General features: G+C 40.4%; 1 protein-coding gene across 2 annotated transcripts in view; it reads right to left on the reverse strand.

The window, feature by feature from the left end:
• The window catches only part of dennd2da (DENN/MADD domain containing 2Da), a 38,079-nt gene extending 20,431 nt beyond the window's left edge, over positions 1–17,648 (reverse strand). The window contains exons 1-4 of one of the 2 annotated variants that reach the window (XM_074643112.1): positions 17,348–17,648; positions 9,781–9,847; positions 9,579–9,668; positions 9,311–9,376 (exon numbers count right to left, since the gene is read on the reverse strand). In XM_074643112.1, coding sequence (XP_074499213.1) covers positions 9,311–9,376; positions 9,579–9,668; positions 9,781–9,847; positions 17,348–17,374 — 250 coding nt within the window. In that variant the 5' untranslated portion in view covers positions 17,375–17,648. Of the gene's footprint in view, positions 1–6,036; positions 6,249–9,310; positions 9,377–9,578; positions 9,669–9,780; positions 9,848–17,347 lie in introns of those variants that run through there. The other variant, XM_074643113.1, reaches the window with a different exon arrangement.
• Positions 17,649–18,480: the final 832 nt, after the last annotated feature.

Consider the following 18,480-nt stretch of genomic DNA (forward strand, 5'->3'; position numbering starts at 1 on the left):
CACAAATTAAGTGAATAAAGTGCAAGATGTATAAGATGCAACATGACATTGAAGAACTTTAAAGTATGAAATAAGGAATTTCCTATGATTTCCTAGGAACTAATGTTCTTTGTCAGTTGGATTTTACCATTTGATTTGTGGCATAATGGTGCCATGGAACAACGGTTTAAAAAACCTTATTAATAAAGGTATTTCTGGGTGTCTGTTATATTTCCTTAATCGTGTTTAGTTTACATTTAAAAAAAAAAAAGAGGAAATGGTGAAAATACAGTACAGTATCAGGCTGTAGCCATGTGTCAAACTTACTCATTTGCTGTAAACTAAAGCAAATGTTTGCAGTGCATTTGGAAGCACAAAAGTGGTCTGGATTGGAATACTATGCAGATACTTGAAATTGAAGGTTCATTTTGAATAATAAATGAGTAATAACTGAAGCCCATGTGCTAAACTAAACTGTACTACATGTCACATGTGCTCTGAGGGACTGAGCGCTGTGTTTCCGTCTTGCAGATTGATTGTAACGTCGGTTAAATCTGAGGTGAAGCGAAGCCTGAAAACTAGGCTGACGAGGACCAAGGTGGTCTGGAAGGTCACGTTTTCATGGTAATTTAGGTCAGACCCATTTAAACCTGCTTTATGAAACAGAATTTCCTGAATACAGGTTTGATTTACTGAATTAGGCTTACTTCTGTTCTGAAATACCCCTCAGGTACACAAATACCTGTACTGACCCTCTTCAATCAAGTGACCAAAACCCCTCGACCACGAACAGAGAAGCAGAAACTAAAATATGCGGCAGTTGACTGGGGAGTCCCCAGACAAGGAAATATCACTGCTAATATCACACAGACTGTAGCTGTGGTTGTTGTGGAGCATATGATATTTATTAGTAGATTAAGCCTCCCCAAACTGCTCGGTGTAAAGAATAAGTGCAGTCTAATCTATTTGGATTGGTAATTACAATGTACCAGAGCAACCATCACTAACAATAAAGGTTTTGCAACACAGATCATCCCTATTAATCTGTGTATATACTGCAGCTGTAACAGTGCTGAATCATTTGTTTACTTCAGGCTTCGAGGAAAGAATTTTTATACTTGTGCTGCATTCAGGTCATGTCGGACAAAAAACAGCTTTCTACACGACACAACTATGTTGATGATTCCAGATGGTAAATAAATCAGCTATTTAAAGAAGATATTCTTCATCTTAATTTAGTAATCCTCACTTTGGAACTCGGAGAATCCATCACCAAACTCTGGCTTACCAAATGTTGGTATTGCAAACAAGGAAATGCCTCAAGTCAAGTGTATGAGATCATTGCAAACAAAGAGCAAATTTCACAACTCGTTTTATCAGAAAGAAAGAACAGAGAGAGAAAGAGAGAGATACCTTGCTAGAAGCTTGGCCCAAGTAAAAAGTGTTACGGTATCTCATGTTATGTGCGCTCATTATCAAAAATAAGACATGCACTTTCTTCCACACTGAAAAGGTAGATTATTCTTACTGAAGCCAGACATAAAATACACATTGTTTGAAGATGCAGGACAGTTTAAATGAAGAGCAAACAATAATTACAAATACTTGTGTACAGTACTACAAATGTATTATGTATGTATTGTGTTCTGTGGATTATCCAGAGTAGCTTGGAAGGCCTCATGCAAGAACATTTTCATGTTCTTACAGAGTCTAGTGTTAAAAGTTTCTTTAAATATGTATCAGTTACTTTTCAAAATCCACATAAACCACTCTTCACATCGGCATAAATTAGATCCACCACACAGCACCTATTTAAAAAGCAAATATGGTTTGCTGTTACGGTCCTGTTATTTCCTTCTTCCAAAACAGTGGTGAAGAACACCAGGAGCAAATACCATGAATGGTGTGTTAAATGCATGCCAATTTAATCAGAGCACACAAGGCCAAATTGCCTCTTCGGTTAACGTACGACCGGTTGCTGACAAGCTTTTAAAAATGGCTACATTACATCACTTCTAGCAAACTTCACGGAGAACATGGAGGATCTGTTTTAACAGAATATTCTCTGGTGTAGCTCAGCTAAAACCACAAAAACACAACCGGTACCGACAATCTTCACTTCACCTGTCTCTCCTTCTTTTCTTACATATAGTTTTTGGGCATTTTTACTTCTTTAATTGAAAGAGCAGGCCCTATAGTCAAGAGGCAGACAGTATATATGGCCAGAGAGAGAGGAGGAAGACATGAAACTAATTTCCCCAGCCAGAATCGAACAAGGGATGTAGAGCTGCAAAGATTTATCGATTAATTGATTGTCAACTATCAAATTAATCTGCAACTATTTTGATCATCGGTTTGAGGATTTTTTTTAAAGAAAAAATAGTCAAAATTGTCTCATTCCAGCTTCTTAAATGTGAATATTTTCTGGTTTCTTTTCTCCTCTATGATAGTAAACTGAATATCTTTGAGTTGTGGTCAAAACAAGACATTTTCAGGACGTCGTCTTGGGCTTTGGGAAACACTGATCTACATTTTTTTACCATTTTATATTTTATAGGACTAGACCAAACAATTAATTAATCGAGAAATTAATCGACAATGAAAATAATCGGTAGTTGCAGCCCAACAGGGATGTGCGTCTCCGTCCCTCGGCCACCACGATGCCCTCGTAGAAAAGTTAGTTGTTTTGGGAAATATTCTTTGTTTCATTGCCAAGACTTTGATGAGAAGATCAATACTACTCTCATGTCTGTATGGTTACAAGGTTAGCTTAGCTTTCCATAAAGACTGGAAACAGGAGGAACAGCTAGCCTGGCTCTGTCCAAAGGTAACAAAACCATCTACCTTGGCAAAGAAAGTGAAAAAGCACATTTCCCACAATGTTGAACTATTCCTTTAAGCCTTTCTGTCCGAAATCAATTAAGTTCCACTTAAGAACAGATTGGCTTGAACGAGCTATTGTTTGCCACGAATCTTAATATGTAAACTGTTCATTAAAAATCAATAGTGTTTTTGAGAAATGATACAGTTTCACAAAACATAATACTGCGATACTCAAGTGTATCCCCTACGATTTTCATAGGGTGGATATTTCAAAACCTGGGCACATAAAGCAGAAACGATCTATAACTATATAAATATATTTATTACACGGCTGTGTTGAATACTCGATTCTGATTGGTTAATCACAGCGTTCTGCGGTATGTAATTTCTGTATTACAGACCGTTGCTATGTATAACAGACCGTTGCTATGGGTGCAGTTCTGATGTCGGACTCTGGCGGACCGTTTTTGTGTCAAAATATTGATTTCTTCAGTAAGTAGCCGTGTAATAACCGGGATAATGTACAGCTAGTCATTGTTGTAGAATAATCCCCTTCAGGGTGATGAGAGACGCACGTCGGGGCGTGGCATCGCCCTGTCGGGGATTCTTTCACAACAATGACCGGCTCGCTGTGCACTATCCCTTCCTTATTTGGGCAAGTCTGCAAAGAAGGTCATTTATAATTGTCTTGACACCAGATATTGCAGTCCAACCAGTTTATTATAGAAGGGACTCACACAGTTCAGCCCAGTGAGAGCAAATATGGGTTGAAAATGTGCCGTGTAAAAAGAAGGTATTAGGTCCTGCTGAAAGCCCCCCCCCCCCCCTCCAGCCAGATTTACTTCCTGTTTTTTGGTTAACGTTCTTTTTCAGACAGAGAATGGGGGTGTGGTTAATAGTCAGACGTAATTCAATACCATGGCAACCAGATTGCATCGTTTTTCAACCCCTGTTTAGATGAATTTACTGTTTATCAGACCACACGAGACAAGAATTAGCGCAACACACCGACTCTCTATCACTCGCTCTCTTCTTCACCGTCTCCTCCTGGCGAGGCAGCCGTCTGGCTGCTGCTGCACCGAGGAGCCGCACTGCCGCACGCCGGCCACGGTGCACCGGAGGACGGATAGACATGTTGCAGCGGTCCGCCGTTTGAAATGCAGTTTTGGGACATTTTGGAGGTTCACCGTCCACCAGTACCGGACGCTCTCGCCTCAGCTCCCAGCACCGACACCGCACCAGGCTGCACTGGGATTCGTTTATTTGGTACTGTGTTGATTTCTCGGCACACACAAATGCCATGGTGAAAATAAACACACTTAACTAAGGTGGAGGAAACTAAAAATAAAATGAAAACCCTCAGTTAGCTAATGCAATGTAATGTTGGGCTAGCTAACTACACCTAACTAGCTTACTAACTAGAAAGACAAACTGACCTGTGCAACCTTGGAGGATGACATATGACCTGCAGCTCCTACTATAGTCATACGTCATATTCCCATTTTTACCAACAACCTCCTCTTCTTTTTTTTAACTTTGAGCACAAAGTTAACTCAAATAAATATGAAATATCATAGAAAAGCCAAAATACACTGGAGGGGGGCTTTAATGTGTTGAACTCTGTTGGTAAAGAGACGGTCGCCACACAGAAACTGGAGCTCTAACCCAGAGTGAATCCCTATATGACAAAACTGGTGTCTTGTTGGTGTGTGGTTGTGTCACTGCAATGACTGGTTTGCTGTCAAACACGAGCCATCAGCAACTTAGACGTACATGTATGTGTTGAGTTCAAAAGGTGAATGAGCAGCATATACAGTACATGAAGAATGAGTTCAACTGAAGTGTCCTAGATGACCTAAAACTGGCGTAGACAAAAAAAAGACATTGTCCAGGTTTCACTTTCAATCTGGCTCCCTTACTTGGGTGCTGACAACAACCTTTTCTGAAGCCTAAAGTCCACCTTGTATAACCTCTGTTGTCAGGACACGGTGTTTGCACTGTGTCAATAGCAATGCCGGATTTTCCCCACCCAACACCTTGCAGTTACACAGCTTTGCACTCAGTCAGCTACAGCAAAAACTATATTCATATTTTACGCTGACATAGACTATTACAATAGTGCAAACTTTTCTTAAGCCTGCTTGCTACTGTCTAGTTGTGCTACTGCTGTTCAGCTACGATGAGGGTGTAAATAAAAGTGGTTGAACAGCCTCCCGCCCTCAGGCTCCTGAACATGTTACAACACCATGCTGTCAATTGTAGAAGAAAAAGGAATGGCGCAGTCACCAAGGCCTAGCTAAAACTGCATGAATCCTGTTGTTCTTCTTCATTTTCCAAAACCTGCAACCTGTAGATTTCAAATCTGTCCACCTGAGCTGTTTATTTATTTATTTATGAGTCCAGTCATATCCAAAAAAATAGCTGTTTTTAAGATTCTAAATTCACTTTCATCACCTGTTGTGGCCCTTTTCTGTTTCAGCAGCAGCCACATTCCTGGCTTTAGTATGAAGAGCCTCACATGAAGGTTTACTGTGTGGAAACACTTCAAATATGAAAGGTGGCTTCCTATATTACAGAGTGTTTCAAACAGACACTTCAGCTCCCAAAGACTTCAGATATTCTCAAATTTAATCCATTTAATAGCTAAGAGTTGATGGAATAAGATATCAACATTTAAAGATATCAAGGCAGTGAATGCACCATGCTGAAGTGCACTTGTCACGGTCAAAACAGTCTGGCTTTGGATTGACACAGTGAACCAAAAAAAACAATATTTATTACCAGACTGCATTCAGAAAAGAGTGAATTTAACGTTGTCATTTGAGGTAGTAAACTCTACAAACCCACTCAGTGGAGTCCATTAGTCAGTTCGGCGTGTTTCTATCTCACCATGCTGCACTTTATTTCACTTATATATATATATATATATATATATATATATATATATATATATATACTACAGAAACACACAGTGGAGGGCCATAAGTTAACTAGCTGTCCTCAACATAAAGTGGTGGACAACTTGTCTACAACCTGGTGGAAACATGTCAACACCGTCCAGACAGGTATTCTACAGCAGGCTGCGTGTCACTGTGGGAACACAACACCGTTCAACACCTACGTTAGTGACGTATTTGTTACCGTCCGTCCGTAGGGTTTTACACCTGGATATATCTACGTAATAAACTAAGTCAGTCAGACAGATAATGTCTGTGTCAGCGGTCCGGTACTCACTCCATCTGCTCCTGGAGTCCGTCAGTCCACCGGCCCCCTTCGTCCTCCTCCTCGGTATCGTTTCACTCATCGCTGCTTCACCCCACTAACACACCGTAAGTCCTTAGTACTTAGTAACAAAACATAAACAGCGGCACTTTATCGTCTCCATTCCCGCACGTACATAGCATCCTGGTCCGCGTGCTGCTTCACTCAGGCTGAAACAGCTCTGTTGCTGGTAGTGATGTGTCGGTCACGAACGAGTCGGTTCAAAGAGCCGGCTCTTTTTAGTGAACGATAAGAGCCGGCTCCCGTCCGAGAGACGTTTTTTTTATTAATTAATTCAAGGCAGAATGATAGGACGATCTTCTCCGCGCCACGGGCACTCCATGCACTGACTGTGACTGTATGTTGTGTTAATGACGTCCGTGCGACTAATCAGGTGATGTCAGACAAGGATCATACCATCAAGCAGGGAGGGGCGGCACGCTGACGGTCTCCAGTTACAGAGCAGGAGGGAGAGGAGGAGAGAAAGAGAGAGGAGTGTGGTGCGCCTAGAGCAGACAAGCTGAGTGACAGTCGGAAAATGAAGCAGCATGTAAAGTTATGGTATTCTGGAAATAATAAGGTTTGAATAATAATATTTTTTTGAATAATAATTTAAGTGAAATATGTGCACACAAACTAATCATAGGTCAAAACAGCGCTAAATTTGCCTGAATTATAGAAGGCAGAAGTGGTACAATTAAGAGCCTTTTGGGAGCCAAAAGAGCCGGCACTTCTTGGTGAGCTGAGCCAAATGATCTGGCTCACTAAAAAGAGCCGGAATTCCCATCACTAGTTGCTGGGAGCTGAGTTGAGCGTGCCCGAGCGGTCCTCTCTCGTGATGCGTTCAAGATAGGTCCGAAAGAAACAGCCCAAAGTAGATTTCTTCCTCATGTTCTGTCAGTTCAACTCTTATTGTCTGGAATCTGATTAAGCCACCACTAAACGGAATCAACACATCAAGTTAAAACATCTATATGTGTCGTAGAAGCTCAACAGGCTAACAACAGCAGAAATAAAAAAAAAAAGGTATGTAGTCCTTTAAGTCCCTCCAGCTGTAACACTGCAACAACAACCAGCTGGCAGTGACTCAAACTCCTTGAGTAAAAGCAGGCCAGAATAGCTTTTTACCTTCATAGGAACCTGTTTAAATGTCAGGGAGCTGAATCAGACTTACTTTTAATGACTTTTCTTCCACTTTGACAAGACTGTTGAGACAGTTTGAGATTTCTGGAAAATGCTGTTTACAAGTAGAGCTTGTAAATAGAGAAATACCCACAATTATAGAATAAAGTTCACATCTGTCAAGTAGCCTTCGAAACTCTGATCACATCAGTTTTCAGAGGGCTAATAGCTGGCATGTTTTCCAGCTGACTTTCAGATGCTCGTCATAATAGCCTGCTGAAACGACATCGTCTGCACTTTCACAAAGTTGGGGGACTTGTGATAGACATATTTAAAAAAAAAAAATTAATGGTCAAAATTGATTCAGCAGAGGTCTAGGTAGCCTAGCTTTTATTCAATAGTATGGGTGAAGCTCCAACTCTGGATCCTACTCTTCCCATAATGCAGTGGTTCCCAAAACTTTTCTGCGGGGCCCCCCTTTTGTAGATACAAATATTTTCAAGCCCCTCCGTATGCCAGTGCAGAACCATGCATCATCAATATTTAGCCCCTCCTTTTATAACTCTGGGCCCCCCTTAGGTGTCGTGCCCCCCAGTTTGGGAACCACTGCCTTAATGTAACTCAATATAGCCTATGTGTACCATATACTGTACTATATAACACACATTAGAAAGCTCATCCAGAGCCACAGAGGACATTATACAGCAGTTACTGGTGACTTTTTAAATATTCACCAAAGACCACCATCAGGGTTTCCACCAATGTATTGCAAGACTGGTGGCCCGCCGGCCTAAATTAACCCCCTGTCGGGCCTATATATTGTAGATATAATGGTTGGAAAGCTCATCAATAACATATATTGGTTAAAATGTGAACGCACTATAGGAAAACAGCAGGTCTGAGATCAGTGTTCCTTACCGTCACGCTTCCAACTCAAATTATCGATTCCAGGATTCCCTCCATGATTCTGTTATCACAGAAACTAGGACCCTACCTTAATGCTGCCATCACTCTGTTGCTGGCCCGCGCCGGGCCTCCGTCAAAAAAGAGACAAAAGTCAAAAGAGACTTGGCACCGGGCCTAACAACTTTTTGGGCGGAAACCCTGACCATCTTTAGTTGCTTATAACATCATGCTATAGTTGCCACAAGCGGAAACAAATGAAATATGTTGTCAGTGAACATTTCTTTTAAAATGTCTAGGCTGGTGCAAATTAGTAGTACGAGTGCAGTGCCCATTCAAAACATGCTTCTACAGAATGGGCCAAATGTTTGACCTGTGGCCCCAAACAGCTATAGATTTACTATGATGTTAAGATAGATATGAAAAATATTGAATCATGTTACTATTCTAACTCATTGTACCCCTGAAATGACTTCTAAAAGGCACTCAAAGCACTTAAAAAATATGCAGCTCAACTGTATACTACCTACTGTGTACTTCTACTTCAGAGGAAAACACTGTAGTACTACATTCACCTGACAGAGAAATGTCATTGGTTACGTTGCAGATTCAGATTTGACTCATAAAATATAACAATATGATGCATTATTATTCAGTCAACTATCCAGCATCATATTAGAATTGAAAGATCCACCTTGTACAGACAGTAAGTACATTGAGTAGCTTATCACTCTTCATTTGAAGCAAACATTTGAATGCAAGACTTTTAGTGTGCGGTATTAATAGCTTTACTATTAATAGTTAATAGTTTTACTTCAGAAAAAAAGGGTTTTGAGTAGGCTTACTTCTTCTACCACTGCCAATACCAAAATTCACGGTTAGAGAAAGGGTGAAAAGTAAAGCTAAACGACGTGTGCCTGGGGGCCCCCAAATCACTAAAATGTAAAAATGTAAAATTCCCTTTGCATTCTGTCTGAACACATATTAATGGTGAGAGGTGTTAGGTTTAGCCACACTCCACACCTTTATGAATATGACTGGATATTACTCTTCAGCTGGTCTAGCCAAGCAGCTGATGAATGAGGCAGTAATTGTAAAGCATGAATGAAATAGCTGACGCAAGCGTGACTTGACAATGCTCTGCCTTAAAGAATGCTCTGCTCCATTTAGTATACCATGCTTTGCCATTTCCACTTAATGCTCATATTACCTTCATACATACCTGTCTGATTCACCTGGTCCTGAGTACAGTGTAGCTGTGAGACACCAGCTCCATCTGGGACTGACTCTATAGAATTAGAAATGAAAATCAACCTGCGGTCTACAAGGTTTGCATTAAAAGCTTTGACCAGCTGGCATTCTTCATAAGGGAACAAACTGATTTGTCATGCTATTGTATGGGAATGTCTGGGATTATTGTGATCACCTCGGTGAATTTAAGATTGTAAGAGATGTTAACTGTAGGGGAATTATGAAAGTGTGTTGTTTACCCTTTCTGGATGTCTCCCGAACTGATGAAAAAGACCGCAACCCTTTCCGCCTCTCCGTAAATCCACTCTCTTCACAACTGTTGCTCCTTTCTGCGGAAATTCACATTGACATAATGATCAATAAATAAAAGGATAATTGAGATGCAAGCATTGTCTTTAATTAAACCACTGTGAATGTGTATTGTATGATCCGCTGTCTTACTGGTAATACGGAGAGATGAGAAGCTGAAACTCCTTCTTGAGTTTGGAGACAGTCGCTGGTCCGGATTCTGAGAGAAAGGGGAATAAAGATACTTTTAAATTAAATAGGAAGTGGTTTAGAAAGAAAGATTAGAATAACTTTCCGCCTTGCTAGCAAAAGAAATAAGCATGTTAGTCTGTCTGTCAGTATCTCAACAGCTACTGGTTACTACAGTAAGTAAGGGATCCTCTGTTTGGCGACGGGGTGCCGCATCGCCCAGTTGGGGTTTATTTCACAACAATGACCCGCTAGCTGTACATCATCTCGCTTATTACACAGCTACTTACTTAAGAAGTCAATAATTTCACACAAAAACGGTCCGCCAGAGTTCAACATCAAAACCGTGCCCATAGCAACGGTCTGTTATTCATAGCAACGGTCTGCTATAAAGAAACAACAGACCATAGAACGCTGTGATTGACCAATCAGAATCGAGAATTCAACACAAGCAGATTTTGGTGACCCTCTTGACCTTTGATCTAGTGCTACTTCTGGGTCAGAATTTTCACTTTTGATCCAACTAGTCTTAACTAATGGTCAGGTTTCCAGGACATTTTCAATAGACATTTTTGGTCCCCAGAGGATGAACTCTTTTCTTTTTGACAACTTCAACTTCATACACAGATTGTCATGACAGTTGCTGTGAATGTTCACGGTGGGCAGAGGATGAATTCTAATGTTTTTCATTACATTTCAACTGAAAGTTGCTATTATTGTTGCAATATGTCTGACAGCCACCAGCAGCAGAACTGAGTGCACTGCAGATGAACAGCACTTCCAGTCCGTGAGCGAGGACTAAATCCTTGCACTTTTTTTGCTCCTCAGAGTACTTTGGTTCATTTTGGTAATTAGATGATTTTCTCACAATGCTCAGGTAAAATGATTATGAACCATATGGGTTTTGGTGATCCTGTAGTGCTAACATGTTTGTCCTCCGAGTGGCTCAAAAAGTAGCAAAGAAAAGTGCACCTTTAAACTCTTGTAAAATGTTTTTAACAGTAATACTGTACATTCCCACTTATTTGTGTATGGTAGTTACTTAGACAGTAATTGCTAAGGGCATTTCATGTAAACAGTAAGTTGGTCTGAGTCTATTAGACCTTGGTGTACAGGCACAAGTGGCTTTAATAGTTCAATGTTTGCTCTGCTGTGACCTTAGAAACTGAAGTCAGGGTGTAGTCCAGGTCACTGACACTGGCTAATATCAGTTTACGGATACCATTCCTTTACTACCACCAAACCACTGTTGTTGCTGCAGCTTTTATAGTTAGTTAGTTGGGCTGCTGACCCTTGGTTAAATACTCAACTGAAAGCTCATGCATGGACTGTATAATGAGCATTATTGGCTCTGCATGGGAAGACACGGACACTATTTATAGCCGAACCAAAATGACAGGACATGATGATGCCCTATGGGAAAACTCCCCAGCAATATAAACCACCAGTGTACAAGTGGAATGCATCGAGGCAGGGTTAGTGGAGCACGACACCAAGTAAAGTATCTGTAATATTAGTTTGTTATAGTTGTAAAACATTGTCTGTTTTCTGCTTTCGCCATCAGCAGAATTTCCATATTTGAGTTTCTGAAAGTTTTAACATTAACTTTTTAGTTATTGATATTTCCTGGGAAAAATTCTCTGGCACAGGAAGTGATGAGTTTTATGTTTCGTGTTTGTTTTAAATAAAGCGGGTAGTGAGCATGAGCAGCAAAGGATACCCCAAGCAAAGAGTACCGCCTACATTAAGTCAGAGCTGTTTACCAGAAAGTCCACGAGAGAGAAGATATCAGCGTACACTGACTGAGACTGATTTGTCAAACCATCAGTAGATATGCAAACACTTCTTATCAAATATAATTAAAACAAATATTTAAATACTCATAGCAATGAGTGATTAGTACTAAAAATGGAAACAAAAACAAGCTCTATTCATTCGTTTTATTGCTTTACACTGTGATGCGTATAATGGTGGGGGAAACAGCCAGCCTGGCTCTGTCCAAAGTTCAAAAATACACCGACCAACACCTCTAAGGCTCACTGATTAACATGCATTACACACACTGAAAAGTGAAAAGGGAGAGTTACATGTTGGAACTATATCTTGACAAACAACAGTATATCCATCCACCCAGCACGTCTGTGCAGCGTCTTTGGCCCTGAATGTAGCACTTGCATCATCATCTCCTGAGCAGTGCTCAAATTAAGTTCCAGGAATCGTCCCCATAGTGGGAAGAGAACAAGGGAAGTAAAAGCCAAAACAACAGCATATCCATCCACCCAGCACGTCTGTGCAGCCTCTCCAGCTCTGGTACAGTTTGTCAGTTACGGTCAGTTGTTTTTGATTCTGTGCAGCAACAATCGTACCACCAAGCCTGACAACCTCCTTGTGTCGACAAGACTTCAGGAAGCTTTGCACAGATGCTGCCAGCTGTTGTTTGTCAAGAAATAGTCGCAGCACGTAGCTCCTCTAAAACAACAAGTTGTTGTTTTCACATTGCTTGTCTAAGGATTGGACAAACATGATACAGATGCTTTAGAGGGTTATTATTGTAAACTAAAACTTAAACTAAAATGAAAATAAGCAGTGAAAAATATTCAAACTGAAACTAAAGAAAAACTATATTCTTTAAGAAAAACTAAAACTAAACTGAAATGATATTGCCTGGTTAAAAAACTAATGAAAATAAAAAAAAATGATAGTAAATTCGTTTCAGTTTTTGTTTTTTAGCTATAATGTATCACTACCGAATAAAGGAGACAGCATGAATTTATATCAACTCTCGTGACATTGAACCACAGAAACTGAATGGACTTGACATTCCAGGAGATTTTGCTTCACATTAGACACTAAAGTAGGCTAGGGCAAAGATTAAACATTGTGGCCATTCCTACGCAGTTCTCCACCCATGTATTTTGTATGTATATGTAGCTAAATGTACTTCTGAGACATTATACCTGGCCCAAACAATAACAAACTAAAACTAAATAAATAAAAATGAAAACTAAACCTTTCTGCAAAACTTAAACTAAACTAAAACTAGCAAACACACTCTGAAAACTAAAAACTAAACTAAAATGAAATCAAAGAGTGAAAACTAAAATGAAATAAAAACTAATTGAAAATTCAAAACTACAAGGCTAATGGTTACTCGGATAACGATGGCCTGACTCCAGATCTGTTCTTGCAGTAGGCAGAATGTTTTTGGCATCATTGGGCATAAATTCCATAATAACCTTTCAGCATATTGTAATTCAAGTGTTCCGAGAGAAAACTAGACTTCTGCACGCTGATCAAATATGAATCAATATTCTGTTACTGTAATGTCTATTTATTTTGTAGTGTACTATTTAGTTGTAAAATGAGAAAGTTTGCTCCGGCTGGTGGGTGGTGCTTGGTATTTCCTCAACTGTTCTCAACCTGGGAGCCGGGTCACAGACTTTTCTCATTTTACAGCTAAACAGTACACTACAAGATGTTCCTGAAAACATTTGAGGAGAGAAATAGGCATTAACGTAACAGAATATTGATTCATATTTGATCGGCGCTGCCTAGTTTGACCGTTTGATCGGAGTTCGCGAATGATTGACAGCTGATCAGAGAGAGCAAATCTCCAGCTCGGATCTCATTGGTTGTTTTCCTCCGGTCTGTGAAATCTTGCAGATGCCATTAAGAGCACCGGAGGACATGATTTCTTTTTCAGATTACCTGTCTCATGCACTACTGTCATGATATAGTGATCGTTTATAAAAATAACTTTGTAAAATCATATTTGCTCCAATTCTACCCACTGCGGCTTTAACCCAGAGACCTGATATTTATATTGATCTTCATCTTCATTTTATTCTCATAAAGAAAGCAAATAAGTATGTTTTTCCAAAATGTTGAACTATTCCTTTAAAGTCACTATGTGTAGAGTTGAAAACAAGTCAACTTTGGTCCCAGTGGTAATATGAAAAAAAGAAAAAAAGTCTACCTGAGGAGAGAATGAAGTCGCTCTCCCTCTGTGTGTGTTGTAATCCGAGTTTATCCGTGCTTTGTTGACATAGCCGGGCCGGCCACGTGTGCTTTTCTGCTTTTTTCTGTTCGTGCATTGTCTGCCGCTCTGAACCGCTCTCATACGGCGGTTACAGCCGATAACGCCGTCATGACCAACGTCGTCGTCGTGAAAGCGTAGCACCCACCCTCCGGTTCCCCCTTCAGGTTAACACTGCTAGCACTTTCGCCGTTGTTTACACTGTTTAGCGCTGTTAGCACCGTTAGCTGCTGGCCATCGGCTCACCTTCATCATGTTAAGAGCTGTTGAGAGGCAATACCAATGCTCCCAATCCTGTATTTAGCACCTTTAATGCCCCCACTTCAAACAAAAAAAAGACATCGCCTTTCAAATAAGACACTATAAAATCACATACAAACTCCACACACAGAGGCTTTACTGTAAATGAAATGGAATGCTGCTGTTGCCTCTAAATAGCTTGCTCCAGCCCTAAAAAAGCACATCTAACATACCAAAATGCAAATGTTATTTTAGGCCTCTGGCTGGTGGCCGTCGGAGTGCTTTTAGACCTGTGCAAACTTGTCCTTCCTCTGGCTTATCATTCACTTCAAAGAACAGATGGCTTCAGCGGCTATAGTGACCACGCCTGTCAGTACACAATACAGGAAGTGATTTGTACATTAACTCCATCACAATTACACACACATTTATTACAAGATTGCAGTGCTTCTTCAGCTTATCTCTTCAACTTCAATAAAGTAAGGCCATTGTATTATCTGCTATATTACCACCTACACTGTACTTTTACTTTTCATACTCACTTAAAATATAGAATAATTATAATTGCACTTTTACTTCAGGGAAATTTTGAATGCAGGACTTTTACTTATAACTATCGTCACGGTATTGACGATAACCGTGAAATTTAAAAATTAAATATCGATATCATGTTAACAATACACATATGATAATATCGTGTGAATAACCCAGCGCCTCATAAGCCATTTTATATATACAGTTATGGTTACAGACTCTCTCTGCCTCCCTATGCTCGTATTTTAGTGTAATTCATTCGCCAATTCACCTCACCTGACACTATCACCACCAACACAGGGGAGACACAGGGTACGGGTTTTTATCTCCGTTTTTATTATTCACATTGTACACCCCTGACTGCAGGCACAGCAATGAATCATACCACTTACAAAACTTCTCTGACGAGTCTACCCCAGCTGGCTAAATTTCAAACGATGACAACTCAGCTTACGAGAAGGAAGTGGAAAGACTTAGCAGATGGTGTGAGGAAGCTCATCTTATTCTACATCTTGATAGTACTAAGGAGCTTATTGTGGTTTGATGGTTGAGGTGGTCCCCTCGTAATAAATACCTGGGTGACTGGAAGAAGAACACTGATGTCATCTTTGAGAGGGCCCAGTCGAGATTGTTTTTCCTCAGGAAGATCAGGTCATTTGAAGTGAGCAGGCCTCTTTTACATGTTTTTTTTAAATCAAGGTATTTAAGCAAGTGTTTTTTTCTATGCTGTCGTTTATTGGGGAGGCAGCATTACAGCTGTTGATATGAACAGGGTCAATAAGTTGATCAAGAAGGCCCGATCTATTATTGGCCTGCCTCCAGAGACTATTGGTGTCCTTGAATGGGGTCGTGTTTACCGTGTTCACGAGTTGAGTCCATATGAACGCCCCCTCATGTCGTGTTCACGACCTCGCAAGTGGAAAGTTTCTGAAAGCTCTGAGTTCACGAGTTGTGACGTGTTTGGCGGAGGCCATGGAAGTAAATCTTTTGGTGCATAATAAGTGAATATATTGTAATTTTAGTCGTATATTGTAATTCTTAATAATTTTATAATAGTTCTGAGGAAAATGCTGATATTCCCAACGGCCTCATCTTTTCCCTCTGTCATTATGCCTTTGCATTTCCTGCATTTTTAGCTTGCCAAATTGTTAGCCTCTGTGACCGACAGTAATGTCAATATTGCCGTTGCTTAGCAGCGGTGTCGTAAACACAAGCTCACATGAGTTTCATTGGAAGGCACCATATCTCAGAGCAGAGAACCAGAAGAAGGCTTCAGAGTGTTCTGTCAAAGGATGACCGTCCTTTGCTCAGTGCCTTCATGAAGAGTAGCAGGAGCGACCGGCTCCTACTGCCAAAATGCTCCACTGAGAGGTTCAGGACGTCTCTTGTATACCTGCAGCGGTTAGGCTTTTTAAATTGAACATTGTTGATACAGTGTCCTGTTCACTATTTATTCATTCACTGTATGCACTTTTTATGACCCTATACTTAGCTTTTACTGACCCCTTATCGTTGTTGCGAAGGAACTATGTACTTCCCTTCAATGACTGTGTGGTGGCACCTATTGTGTAGTTGGCGTATTGTGTTGTGTCTATGGCTTTGTCGGTTTCTTGTGAATGTCTTTGTTCATGGTGGCAAACCAGTTTCCCAGTTGTGGATTAATAAAGTTCCTCCTATCCTATCCTATCCTATCCTATCCTATCCTAGGGAACACAGATAAGGAAGCAGTTTGTGTAGTATGGCCTTATACAGAAGCGTTTACATTATATTGAGATTATTTACATAAACCTGAGGGGCCCAGAATTAAAATCTAGTTTGCTTAATCAAGTTAGCACAATATAATGACTAACTGATAACTATGCATATACGCCTACACAACATACCAGATCTGATGTTACAATACCAATTACTTGGTATTGTAACATCAGGGTTTTTTATGTTTCCACGTCCTTGTGGAAACATAAATACCCTGATGAAATTATAAAGTAATCATACACCGTGTTTTCGTTTCACATATACAGTGATGGTATGATGTAAACAGTGAAATGGAGTAGACCCTGGGATACCATTTAGAATTATATGATACAACTTGGTTAACGCTACAATAAATAAAATAGTATAATAGTATAATAGGTCATTTGTAATCAATCTAATTCATTGAAGTCTTCTGTACTAACTTGGATGTGGAAAGACTGAGACTGAGGTGTGCAGGAAGTAGCAATAGCAGATGGTTTAGGTTACCAATATTTTGTGGGTACATTTCATACCTACACGATTGCCCTCAAGTCAAAACATTCACACACACACACACACACACACATACACACACACACACACACACACACACACGCACACACACACACACACACACTCAACTCAGCATCAAACTAGTGTGAACAGCTCATGAAATTCTTACCACAGGAAGTAAAAGTGAAGTTGTTATCATCAAAGTTCTCTATTCCTCCTGTCATGTAATATTCACAGGAAATGTCTCAGATGTTCAACGTCTTTAACTGTGCAATTTCTTTTTGTTCTGGTTTCCTAATTTCCATCGACTGCACAGAGTATTGCACCTGCACTTGTGATATTTTTCAGATCCGGATATCAATGTAAAGTGAGCATGAACATGGCAAGTTAATCACAGTTGAGCCTATTCAAACAAGTGAAGCAGCCTTGAACTCAAAACACAAAGAGCATGGTTTACAGCTGGAACACACTCACCTGCGCTTGCTGTGATGTCTTGTCCATTTGTCTTGGGCTTAGCACATATAAGGAAAGTAATTCTCCACTGGATCCACTTCTAATGTTCTGACATAACTTTGATTTTATTCCTCCATCTATAAATACCAGCTTAAAATGTTCTCTTCCACAGCACACACACTGGCCGTGTCAACAACTGTTACTGGAGACGATTAAGCAGCAAGTGCACATATATGAGGAAGTGCATTTGCTGAAACGTGCGGTCGACGGACTTCAGTCTCAGGCTGGGATTTCCTCTTTCAACGTTAAACCAAAGTACAGTGACGCATGCGTCACAATGTGGGTGTGTGTTTCAGGGTGTGTTGTGCAGTGAAACCTGTTCATCAGCTTTTGGAACCGGTTAGTCCGCTGGATAACGATTAATATTGTATACTCATTCTACAAACCTGAGCATGCTTGTGTTAGCAGGAAAACAAAAAGCTGTATGGAAGAAGAATTAGTGGAATAAAAAAAGACAATATCTGTTTGGGCTGAATGAAATGATTGGACGGGCTTATTACAGTCCTGCGACAGGCACAGCTACCAGATTTATAACTTTTTTTGTCAGAGCATTTGATTTATTAATTTACTAATAAAGCTTGGGGCCCTACTGTGTGGAGTTTACATGTTCTCTCCGTGTTAGCCTGGATTTTCTCAGGTTTCCTCCCACAGTCCAAAGACATGCAGGTTAGGTTAATTGTTGACTCTAAATTGCCTGTAGGTGTGAATGTGAGCGTGAATGGTTGTCTGTCTCTATGTGTCAGCCCTGTGATAGTCTGGAGACCTGTCCAGGGTGTACCCCGCCTTCGCCCAATGTCAGCTGGGATCGGCTCCAGCCCCCCCCCCCCCCCCCCCCACGACCCTGGATAGGATAAGCGGTTACAGATAATGAATGAATGTATGATTGAATGAATTACCAACCATTTAGCTTTAATCCTTCTTTTAAAACTGTCCACTGTGAGTTTGACAGTGTTATAGCTGTGTAATGCCAGATCAGTGGCGTACTCTTTTAAATCCATCCCAGAGAGCGGCAGAGTAAAAGTCAAGTAGGCAGAATGTCAAAGAGAGAGCGTTCCTATTGGCTGTTCATTCAACGGAGGCAGCTGTCAATCACT

The sequence above is a fragment of the Sebastes fasciatus genome, chromosome 8 (genome assembly GCF_043250625.1).
Source record: "Sebastes fasciatus isolate fSebFas1 chromosome 8, fSebFas1.pri, whole genome shotgun sequence".
NCBI classification, from domain to species: Eukaryota; Metazoa; Chordata; class Actinopteri; order Perciformes; family Sebastidae; genus Sebastes; species Sebastes fasciatus.